General features: G+C 47.7%; 1 protein-coding gene across 1 annotated transcript; it reads right to left on the bottom strand.

The window, feature by feature from the left end:
- Positions 1-9,558: 9,558 nt before the first annotated feature.
- LOC133921682 (ethylene-responsive transcription factor ERF054-like) lies at positions 9,559-11,717 on the bottom strand. Its single transcript, XM_062366660.1, has one exon. The coding sequence runs from the start codon at positions 11,475-11,477 to the stop codon at positions 10,122-10,124; it is 1,356 nt and encodes a 451-aa protein (XP_062222644.1). The 5' UTR covers positions 11,478-11,717; the 3' UTR covers positions 9,559-10,121.
- Between the last annotated feature and the right edge of the window lie 312 nt (positions 11,718-12,029).

The raw sequence follows: 12,029 nt of genomic DNA, 5'->3' as shown, positions 1-12,029 counted from the left end.
AGTCATGCTAACGGTCAAGAGCGGACTTGAGCTTCTTCATAATTAGTAGGGATCTTGGATGGTTGGTTTAGGTAGTTGGGTGATGGTAACCCGATGAGTTGGTAGCTGAATATAGAATAACTTGTGAGTGTGGTAGTCGGATGGCATTCGATGAGCTGTTCCTTTAATTGATGTCGTCACACATAGTAAATAGGATTGCTAGGTTCTTCTTGAGTCCTAGGTTAGAATGACTAGATGCAGTAAATCTAAGTTAAGCCTTTCTTGCCTTAAACCTTCATGTCATATTTTTCCACACTTATTGAGTACTCTATGTACTTACTCTTGCCTTTTCCCAACCTCTTGATGCTGCTTAGAAGGTGAGGACTTTGAGGACATCCCAGCCATTGGAGCTAAGTTTCAGGCGAAAGAAGATTTTGACGTGAAGACCATGTTCTAGGTTGACGCTCCCCCAGACAACACCTGTGGATAGATGAAAGACCCGCTATCGCTGGAAGTTATCTTAATATTTTTCTTTAAGACCTACGTGTCCTGTTGTAATGAATCTTATTATTATGTAATGACATTGTTATGCTATCCCTTATGAAGTCACCACATGCATAAAACTTGATCCTGGCATACATGTGGAATGCATCTGGTTTGTTCTTTTGAAACTGGATGTGACAGTGGTGGTATCAGAGCCGTGTTGACCGTAGGACGCAAGCCTAGCTAGAAATGGCCGCCATTAAGGACATATCTCTATCAAAAACTAATTTCTGAAAATTTTTACTCTACTAGTGTCGTTTCTACCCTCCTTTCTATTGCTGTTATTATAAAATCTTTGTGAAATGGTTACTGACTCCTCTCTCTCTCTCTCTCTTTCAAATTTTAGATGGCCCGCATGAAGCAGATGCCCCACAAGCAGGTTAGAGGCTTCGTTCCTACTAAAGCTCTCGTAGAGGCTACTTGGTGTTCCAGCCGCCCGCGGAGTTTCACTCTTCTGGACTTCAAGCGGGGGAGTTCCCTCGCAAACTTTGGACGATCCTCGAGGGTTTGGGCTACCAGGAGGCCCTGATCTACCTTGCTCAGTAACGACAGTTATACTTGGATGGTGGAGGTGATCATCTTTGAGAAGTACTTGAGCGACGATGGCCACAAGGTGCACCGGATCCACTCGACCCTTGCCCCGAGAGAGACTTTCGTAGCTAGGATCTGTGATGCAATTTGCCAGGCACTTTCATTCCTCTACACAGAGTACCACAATACTATTTAGACTACACAGTAGATCTACTACCTGCAGCGTAGGAGTGACAGCTTGGAGATCACCTTTGCTGCCACCAACAGGGAGGGTGACGCCAGACTGGTGGAGCAAGTTCACCGCATTGTCACCTTGACTGAGGAGCTGGACAGAGCCCTTGATAAGCTAGACAACGTGCACCTGAGGCTCACTGAGGAAGAGAAGAGGATTCACACCCTTTAGGCTATGATGATAGATGACTCAGAGGAAGACCCAACGGAGAGGCCCGAGCCAGAGTTGCCTCGCTGTCCCTCCTGCAAGAAGCTTCGCCTCGATGCCACTCTGCGTGTTGCACCGCAAGACCTTTCTGAGGGTGGATACAACTCCTGAGCTAGTGGTCTACTCCAGTAGCAGCTTAGTGTCGTCTAGAGTCATCTATTTCATGATATAATGGACCTGTTTGCTTTCTATGCTGTGAATTTGTGTGTTAGGTTTGCTTTCTATGTGTCGATGCGATGTGAAAGTTTGTCTTTCGTAGTTGTATCTATCTTTAATATATATTAACTTGTGAGTTCGTCGTCTTGCTTCATCTATCCTTGCCCTGTTCTCGTTCCCAACATGTTCTTGCAACCGTTAGATGGTGAACACGAGGAATGCGAACAATGCTGGCGCCAATAGGAACAACGTCAAAGGCAGCAACCCAATGCTCACCCCTAGGACAACAACTAGGACGCGTTTCCCTCATGGAACAGGAGGACCAACCGAAACCCAGTGGGCCCAATGCAGATGATGGTCGCGCAGACTTAGATTCTGTAGGGACTGGCGCAGGCTGTGGCAAGACATTAATAGGCACCCCTAGTTTATCAGGCACCACTACCGCATGGCAGCCGTAGAACAAGCTAAAGGACTTCCTGAGCACCAAGAACCTACGTTTGCATAGGCAGTCGAGCCAATGGACGCCGGCGATTGGCTCAAGATGATTGAGAGTAAGCTACAGATTTCTTAGTGCATATGCAGGGAAAGAGTGCTATTCGCTTCTCACCAGCTTGTAGGACCAGCTTCAGATTTATGGGTAGCTTACACTGCAGCCCATGATGACCCCCAAGATATCACCTGCAGAGAATTCAAGGACAGTTTTCGCAAGCACCATGTGTCAGCAGGGGAAGTGGAACTAAAACAAAAGAAGTTTCTTGGATTAAAGCAAGGTCCCATATCAGTACGTGAATACCTTACTAAATTCACGCAGCTATCCCGCTATGCCCTTGGAGATGTGGACACTGATGAGAAGAAACAAGATTGCTTCTTGGAAGGTTTGAACTTTGGACTCCAGTATTCCCTCTCGGCCAATGAGTACATGAGCTTCCAGAAACTTGTTGACAGAGCCTTCATTCTGGAGAAGAAGAAACATAATCTAGGAGAGGAACGCAAGCAAATGTTGCAGGGTCAGTCTTTAGGCAGCAACACCCATCCCCACTTCAACCCACCACCCACAGGATAGGTGTACCATCATGCAGGTTAGAACCAGCAATAGAGGGCACCTAACCAGACTTTGGGATGTTTCAATCAGCTAAGGCAGCAGCAGCAGCAGCACTCCAACTACCACACCCTACGCCCAGTGAACCAGAACCAACAACAATAGGGTCGCACTGGCTAGGGACCCAGTAACATTGGCTCATGCTTCAGCTGTCGGAACTTTGGGCACCTTACTAATAAGTGTTCCAAAAAATAGTAGGGTCAGACCAACAACTAGCAGCAGAACCATCCTGGAGGTCAGCCACATCAGCAGCCTCATCAGAACTTCATGAGTGGGCGAGTCAACCACGTTGCAGCAGAGGATGTCCAGGACACCTCAGATATGGTACTTGGTATGTTTCCAGCCAACTTACACCCTCCTACAGTTTTATTCGATTCCGGAGCAACACATTCCTTTATTTCAACTAAGTTCATAGAAAAGCATAATCTGCTGATAGCCATAATGAAAAATCGGTTGATATTTAGTTCTCCAGGTGGAGAAATGGAATCGAGGCATGTATGCCCTAAGATAATCCTTGCTATAAAAGGGATAGAATTTCGTACAAATCTTTTCGTCTTGAAGTCTAAAGGGATAGATATCATTCTGGGAATGGATTGAATGGCTAAGTTTGATGGAGTGATAGGATGCGCCACCAAGACAATTCAGTTGACACATACATGTGGCACAAAGGTGGAGTTCAAAGCTACAGTAGAATCATAAGAGAATATCAGGCTCAACCAGTCCAAGGTAGTGGAGGAAGTCAGAGTAGTCAGCAAGTTCCCAAATGTCTTCCCTGAAGAGTTGCCAGGTATGCCACCAGACCAAGACATTGAGTTCGTTATTAAATTACTACCTGGCACTGCCCCCACATATAAGAGACCATACAAAATGGATGCTAACCTGTTGGCTGTGCTCAAGGAGCAAATCCAAGAGCTATTAGACAAGGAGTTTATTCGCCCCAGTACCTCACCCTAGGGAGCCTCGGTTATCTTCATGCAAAAGAAAGATGGAACTCAAAGAATGTGCATTGATTATCGTGCACTAAATGATGTGATCATTAAGAACAAGTACCTCTTGCCTCGCATTGAATATTTGTTTGATCATGTAAAAGGAGCATACATCTTTTCCAAGATTGATCTTCGGTCAGGTTACCATCAACTGAAGTTTCGAGCATACGACATTCCCAATATCTCCTTTGTCATCCGTTATGGTCTGTATGAGTTTACAGTGATATCTTTTGGATTGACCAACCCTCTAGTATACTTCATATACCTCATGAAAAAGGTCTTCATGGATTATCTGGACAAGTTTGTGGTTGTGTTCATTGATGACATCTTGGTTTTCTTGAAGGATGAGAAAGAGCATGAGGAGCATTTGAGGATGGTACTGCAGAAGCTCAGGGAGAATCAGTTGTATGCCAAGATGAGCAGGTGTGAGTTTTGGTTGAAAGAAGTCTCTTTCCTATGTCATATCATCTCGGCAAGAGGAGTATCCGTTGACCCCAGCAAAGTGAAGGACGTTCTAAATTGGAAGCCACCGCAAAAGGTTTCAGAGATTCAAAGTTTTCTAGGTTTAGCAGGATATTATCATCGCTTTATAAAAGGCTTCTCCAAGATTGCTAAGCCAATAACGAAACTGCTAGAGAAAGGGAAGGAATTTAAGTGGACCCCCACTCGTGAGACCAGCTTTAATGAATTAAAGAAGAGATTAACCACCGCCCTAGTGTTAAACATGCGCGACACAGAGAGCTGTTCTTGTGTATTGTGATGCCTCACGCCAAGGTTTGGGATGTGTGTTAATGTAAGAAGGCCACGTAATAGTCTATGCCTCAAGGCAGTCAAGGAAACACGAGGAGAACTACCCTACCCATGACTTGTAATTAGTTGCCGTAGTTCATGCACTCAAGATTTGGAGACATTACCTGATAAGGCAAAGATGCGAGATCTTCTCGGATCACAAAAGTCTAAAGTACATCTTCACTCAACCTGATTTCAATCTCATGTAGTGTAGATAGCTAGAACCTATCAAGGATTACAATTTGGGAATCAACTACCATCCCGGAAAAGCAAATGTAGTAGCAGAAGCTCTGAGCAGAAAACCTACGTTAGTATGATGACTATACAAGAAAGACAACCTAAATTATGCAAAGAGTTTGACAAGCTTAATTTGGGCATTGTATCCAGCGCAGATGCAATTGTAATGGAAGTGGATTCTAATTTAGAGCATGATATACGAATGGGCCAACAGGAAGATGAGATGATTCTAGAGATAAAACAACTCATTAAGGAAGATAAGGCTCTAGGATTCATGGAAGATGAGCAAGGAGTGGTGTGGTATAAGGAAAGAATATGTGTTCCAGATGTTAAGTCTATTCGAGAGTCTATTTTAAGAGAAGCTCGCGACTCAGCTTACACTATTCACCCGGGAAGCACCAAGATATACCAGGATCTCAAGAATTGTCACGGGTGGTATGGGATGAAACGTGAGGTAGAAAAATATGTAGCCTTGTGTGATACATGTCAGCGAGTTAAGGCCGAACACCAGAGACCAGTAGGGTTGCTTCAACCACTGAAAGTACTTGAGTGGAAATGGAAAGAAATCAGCATGAATTTTATAGTGGGACTACCCCGGACATAGTCCGGGTATGATTCCACATGGGTTATAGTGGATCGGTTAACAAAGGTAGCTTGCTTCATACCAGTTAAGGACACATATCAAGGACCAAAGCTCGCTGAATTGTACATAGCCATGATTGTGTGCCTTCATGGTGTACCCAAGAGGATAGTATCTGACCAAGGTACCCAGTTCATATCACGTTTTTAGCAACGTCTGCATGAGTCCATGGACACCAGGTTGAACTTTAGCTCAGCTTATCACCCACAGACTGATGGATAGATAGAGAGGACCAATCAGATTCTAGAAGATATGTTGAGAGCATGTGCTTTAAAGAATGGCAAGGGTCGGGATAAGAATCTCCCCTATACGGAATTCTCATATTACAACAGTTACCAAGCGAGTTTAAAGATAGTCCCTTTTGAAGCAATATATGAAAGGAAGTGCAGAACCCCACTATTTTAAAATCAGACCAGAGAAAGCCAAGTGTTTGGCCTAGAAATCTTAAAGGAGGTAGAAATGCAAGTACAAGATATCTGGAACAACCTACGAAACGCGTAGTCAAGGCAGAAGAGTTATGCAGACAATCGACGTCAGGAGTTGACCTTTGAAGTTGGAAACTTTGTGTATATCAAGGTATGCCCGATCAGAGGTCTTCGTAGATTCAAGGTCAAGGGAAAACTAGCACCTCGATATATTAGACCGTTCAAGATACTGGAAAGAAGAGGAGAAGTAGCTTATCAATTGGAATTGCCATCCCAGCTCTCTGGTGTGCATGATGTGTTTCATATCTCGCAATTAAAGAAATGTCTGAGAGTTCCAGAAGAGCAGCTAATAGAGAAATTGAATGTGCAGGAGGATCTCTCTTATTCAGAATACCCTGTCAAGATTCTCGAGACATCAGAACGTGCCACTCGGAATAAAAGGATTCATATATGCAAAGTACAGTGGAAGCATCATTCAGAAGCGGAAGCCATTTGGTAGAGAGAAGAGGATCTAAAAGCAGAGTTTCCCCGTCTCCACTCCGATCTTTTTGAATCTCGAAAGCAAGATTCATCCTAAGGGGATTGGTTTGTGATGCTTGTTTTGTTTTCCACTGGGCCGACCCATCTCTCTATGCTTGAAGCCTAGCCCATTCCCTAGCTCTCTCTCATCGGCAAGCTAGGCAGGCCTGTCAGCCCCAACCTCCCACTCCCAACACGCCCGCGCCCATGCTCGCTCTTGCTCCTGCACGTTGCGGCCACAACCCCTACTGAAACCACTACGCCCACGATCTACCTCCACGCCCCATGACTCTGCAACGACCCTGCTCCCTCTCCGCGCTATTAAATGGCCTCCGCAGCACCCCATCACCCTCATGTTCCCCTATCCCCGTAGCCTCGTCACCGCCATTACCAATGCACAGAGCACCTCGCGTGACGTCCACCGTGTCCAAGCTCTCACAAGCGACTCCGAGCCTACCGTCGGCTTCGCAAGAGCATGGGGCATCTTCTCCGCTGCTCCTCGATGATGTTCCGTTGCCGCAAGCCACCCTCTGCCAAGCTCTAGTGAGTTTCACTGCCGAGCTTTGTCACCTGCCTTCTCCGTTGTGCCCTGAGGCCTGCTAACCACCTCTCCGGCATCGCAGGACCGCCAGCCAGCCTTCCTGATCTTCAATTTTCACAGGACCGCCAGCTAGCCTTCTTGATCTTCAATTTTCGCTTCTCCATCGCCATAGCTGAGCCCCCACCGAGCTCCGACTGTGTCGTCACCTTCTCACTGTCTCTGACCACCGCCGAGCCATCGCCGGTCACCGTGAAGCTCTCGGTGAGAATCCACGTCGCCACCTCGTTACTTTGTGCCGTTCCTCGTCGCTTTTGGTAGCTCGTAGCACTAGATCGAGCATCACCGGTGATGCTCTGGCCTTGTCCAAGGCGGCGCCCCCGCCTCCCTGTCACCGCCGGCCACCAAACTTCCCCCAACCGTCGTTAGCCATCGGATCCCTCACGTGCGGTCAAGATTAGATGCTTAGATACCCCTTCGCCCCTTTAAATCGTAACCGCCAGTTTTGAGATCAACGGTGTAGATTTAAAGAGCCTAAGCCTAGTCAGTGCTGCCACATGTGCATGCCACACGTGCGCTTTCGTCCCACGTGGCACGTCCACGTCAGCAACTGAGCCCAGTTAGCTGTCTAGTAAGACAGTGACATCACCATGACCCAATAAATTGGATTTTCAGTCAAAAAACAAATCTTTTAATTCTCAAAAATTAGGTAATTTTACATTTAGGCCCTTAAACTTTTCAGTTTTCACAAATAAGCCCTTATCAGCCCCTGTTATATTACATTTAGCCCCTATAGTTTTCTTTATTTGCATATAGGTCCCTAAACTTTTACAAATTAGCCCCTGAAACTTTCTACTTTTTATCCAATAGCCCTTGTTCTTTTACAGAAAAGGCTCTATAGCTTAAAACCCTCATAACTTTTTCATTATAGCTCCATTTTAGGTGATTCTTGCGCCCACGTGATCGTAGCAGCGAGTACTCTCTGTTAGCAGGCTTTTATAATGCTTTGCTACTGTTTGGTATACTGTTCTTAGATTTTTGTGCTTGATTGTTTCTGGTTAACGCGATTGCATCAGGAGGCGAGCGATTCGTGAATATGCAGGACTAGACTTTTGAGGAGTTTGAGCAACACGTTGTTGAAGGCAAGTGCCCTTGATCACATTGGCCCTATTGTAGGAAAGTGTGTTTTTATTTTCTAATTGCATGCTTTGTCAATATGAATCTTATGTTTAGGGTTTATTAGTACTTTCCATGGTTATCTTCGTCGCTGGTGTTATAGTTTGGGTGTCATGGGTAGAAATGTTTAGTTGTGCTATCAAGTCGGGTGGGATAAATGTTAATTTGATTAATGGTCTATTAAGCATGAACCGATTTGGGTAATCTTTTGTTGCAATATGGACCATAGGGATCTAGGCAGGTTAGTTTGGTTGATATGATCGTTGTGTGTGCATGGGTGATGTGCATGTACCTGCTTTAGATCATAGGGACCGGTTTTTAGAGCATGTAACCTGGCTAAATAGCGCAACTACGATGCTTATATGGGTACGACCTGGCCAATTAATTAGATATCCTCCTTATTCTGTACACACCATTTGACTGTTGAGTAGCACAAGAGGGGGCCTCTGCAGTGGATGGAATCTCTGTTAGCGGTGAAACCTTATTGGATGTATATGGATTTGGAGACGCTTTGTAAAGGCCTTGTAGTGTGAAGCAAAATGGGAATCACGACTCGTGGGTAAAGTGTGTAACTTATGTAGAGTATAAAACTAATCGATCAGTCGTGCTAATAGTCAAGAGTGGTCTTGAGCTTCTTCATGATTAGTGGGGATCTTGGATGGTTAGTTCTGGTAGTTGGGTGGTGATAATCTAATGAGTTGGTAGCTGGATATAGAATATCTAGTAAGTCAGGTTGTCGGATGGAATCCGATCAGCTGTTCCTTTAATGTTGGTGTCGTCACACATAGTAAATAGGATTGCTAAGTTCTTCTTGAGTCCTGAGTTGAATAACATAGATCCAGTAAACCTGAGTTAAGTTTTTTTTTTGCCTTAAGATTTTATGTCATATGTTCCCACACTTGCTGAATACTCTATATACTCACAAAAATTTGCCTTCTCCCAACCTCTTAATGCTGTTCAAAAGGTGAGGACTTCCCTGAGTTGAATAACATAGATCCAGTAAACCTGAGTTAAGTTTTTTTTGCCTTAAGACTTTATGTCATATTTTTTCACACTTGCTGAGTACTCTATATACTCACAAAAATTTGCCTTCTCCCAACCTCTTAATGTTGTTAAAAAGGTGAGGACTTCGAGGACAACCCGGCCAATAGAGCTGAGTTTTAGGTGAAGGAAGATTCAACCTAAAGACTACGTTTTAGGCTGGTGTTCCCCTGAACAACGCCTGTGGATGAATAAAATACCCGCTATCGCTGAAAGTAATCTTAGTGTTTTTCTTTAAGACCTATGGATTTTGTTGTAATAAATCTTATCGTTATATAATGACACTGCTATGTTATCACTTATAGAGCCACTGTACGTATGAAACTTAATTCTGATATACATGTAAAATGTATATGATTTATTATTTTTAATCCGGATGTGCGACTAAGCTGTTCATGTGATCATCTCATAAAATTTGAGATGAATTCGAAGACAGGGAGGAGAGTACTACAACAATTCGTGTAGCAATTACCAACTCATTAATCATGAAACTGACACTACATAAGAGTACATATTCCAAGTCAAGGCACACACACTGACACTCGTATATAAACTATGAAGTATTTGCGGAAAAGATAAACATGAATTAAAGAGCAGAGGAGAGCATAAAACTCGTCTCCCCCTTTTAAGCCTTTAGGAATCCCTAAAGCCACAACACTACTGCATATGCAAGCATGCAAACACAAATCTTGCAGCAAACAGATGATGAGATGTGGAACCATGAATCATATGGAATGATCAACAAGGATGGCGACTGAAATATAGGCCAATCCTTATCTCCCAGCCTGAAAAATGCAGCCGGGCTTCCTTGTAGTTTTCACTGAAAACTTTTCAGGAGGAAAGTGGTCAGAAAGAGGTCCAGATAAAAGGGAGGTCCTTCAGATGCTCCTGCGATGTGAATGTGACCATACTGTGCGATGCCACAAGTTGTCTCTTAAAACTTGCAGCCTGTGAGCATCCCACAACCTAGTTACTTGCTGTGTGTGAAGATTGTGTGCGATGACCAGAGATGGGCATGTGTGTTCAGTCCTGACACATGTATGTTGGACCGTGGGGAGGGGGAGGAGGAGGAAGAAGAGACGAGGAAGCAGAAGCTGGAGCCTGTGTCACGGGGACTTCCAGCCCGCTGGAGACGTAGTCCATGCCGGTCGGCTCACCGGCGAAGCGAGACTGGAGGAAGAGGCCGTGGGCGTTGTCCATGTCGTAGTCCCAGACGGAGCTGCCGGGACCCCAGGCGCTGAACCACGCCTCGTCGGCCGGGCCCCACACGCCGCTGGACGTCACCGACGGTTGGAACATGGCCGTGTTGCCTTCGCCGCCCTGTTGATCCGCTGCCTGGAGCTGAGGATTCTGTTCGGGTTCCGAGTTCTTTGCCTGCTCTGCTTCAGGGAGCAGAGGCTTCGCTTCCCTCTTGGAGGATTCTTCTCTATGCTGGTTCTGCTGTTGTTCGCGCAGCAGCTGCTCATGCTGAGCTTGCTGCGCGTTCGTGGTCTCGTCCGGCGTCGGGGGAGCAGACGAGGAGGAGGAGGAGCACGACGCAGCGGCGCTGGCGCTGGTTCGTCCGCTCCCGCCAACGCGGCCTTGGCCAAGGAACAGGTCGGGGAAGTTGAGCCGCGCGTTCTCGCCACGGAGCTTGAAGGCCTCGCGGTCGTACGCCATGGCGGCGTCCTCGGCGGTGTCGAAGGTGCCAAGCCACAGCCGCGTGCGGTTCCGCGGGAGGCGGATCTCCGCCACCCACTTCCCCCAGTGGCGCTGCCGCACGCCGCGGTACAGCTTCAGCCGCTCCGGCGCACGCAGCAGCTGCTGGTACAGCGCCGGCGGCACGGCCCCGCCACGGAATCCTCGGGGGCTCAGGTTCAGCGCCTCGCTACAGTAGCGCAGCAGCATTTGCTGCTGCACCTCCGGCGCCACGAGCTGCGGCGGGAGCAGAGGACTCGCCGCCCCGAACTGCTGCTGGCTGCTGCCAAAGGATATCATCTGCTGGTGCTGAAAAGGCTGCCGTTGCTGCGGCGGCAGAGGCTGCTGGTACACGCTGGAATACTGCAACAACGGCAGGAGCATCGGGGCCGCCGATGCCGCCGGAGCCAGATCGTACGCGAACGGAAATATATGTCGCGTCGATGGCAACGATGTCGCCGGCGGCGACAAGGGATTGGAAACAGAGGATGAGTCAGGGGAGGCGGGGGCCGATGCCAGCGAGGACATCGAGCGTTGGAGGCGGCGATCGGGGCTGCGGATCTTCTTCAGGGGCCGGAGCAATGCGGCCGCCGGCGCGTCTTCTAAAACTGGCGCTAGCTGCCTCTCCGCGCTCACGCCCTTCCCCTTCCACCTCCGCCCGCGGCCTCCACCGCCGTCCCCGCCCTTGTGCGCCGGCTCCATCCCAACGCACTCTGCCTCCAACTCCCCGAACTGCAAACTAGGTGTGTCGTGCGTGTGTACCCCGGCCGCCCGCCGCAAATTGCACCGAGCTACAAGCCTACAAGCCGCGCGTGGAAACGGGGAGCGAGGCTCTGCCAAGCGGGCGACCGGTGTGCGAACCAATGGGGCGCGCGGTTCTGATTCGGAGGGGCGCCCCGCGCGAGGCGCGCTTATAAAGGTCGGGCACCCGGCGTGGATCGGACCAAAAGGCGGGGCGATTTTTTCACCTCGCGGGGTTGTTCCACGCGGGCAAAGAAAAAGCCGCGGTGTCGTCGTGCGGCGGGAACGGGATCGTGGTCGGTGGCCGGGCCCCACGCGCACTTCACCCTTCGGCGACGATCGCCTCGCGCCACGGCGGACGTCGCGATGCGTGCGCAGGACGCCGCACGGATGTGAGATTCGTGAGGCCTGCGCTGGGTGCTGGGATGATGCTTTCGGTTGCCGTCAATAGTGTTAGGAAACATGTAGTTTTATAATATAATTTGGGTCTATTTTAATTTTAACAAATTAGTT

Source organism: Phragmites australis, chromosome 6, assembly GCF_958298935.1.
Source record: "Phragmites australis chromosome 6, lpPhrAust1.1, whole genome shotgun sequence".
NCBI lineage: Eukaryota > Viridiplantae > Streptophyta > Magnoliopsida > Poales > Poaceae > Phragmites > Phragmites australis.
The sequence above is the reverse complement of the archived record's forward strand: the minus strand, read 5'-3'. Positions and strand labels throughout refer to the sequence as shown.

Excerpts from the sequence above, each read along its gene's own strand:
- LOC133921682 (XM_062366660.1), bottom strand. The coding sequence starts at position 11,477 with ATGGAGCCGGCGCACAAGGGCGGGGACGGCGGTGGAGGCCGCGGGCGG.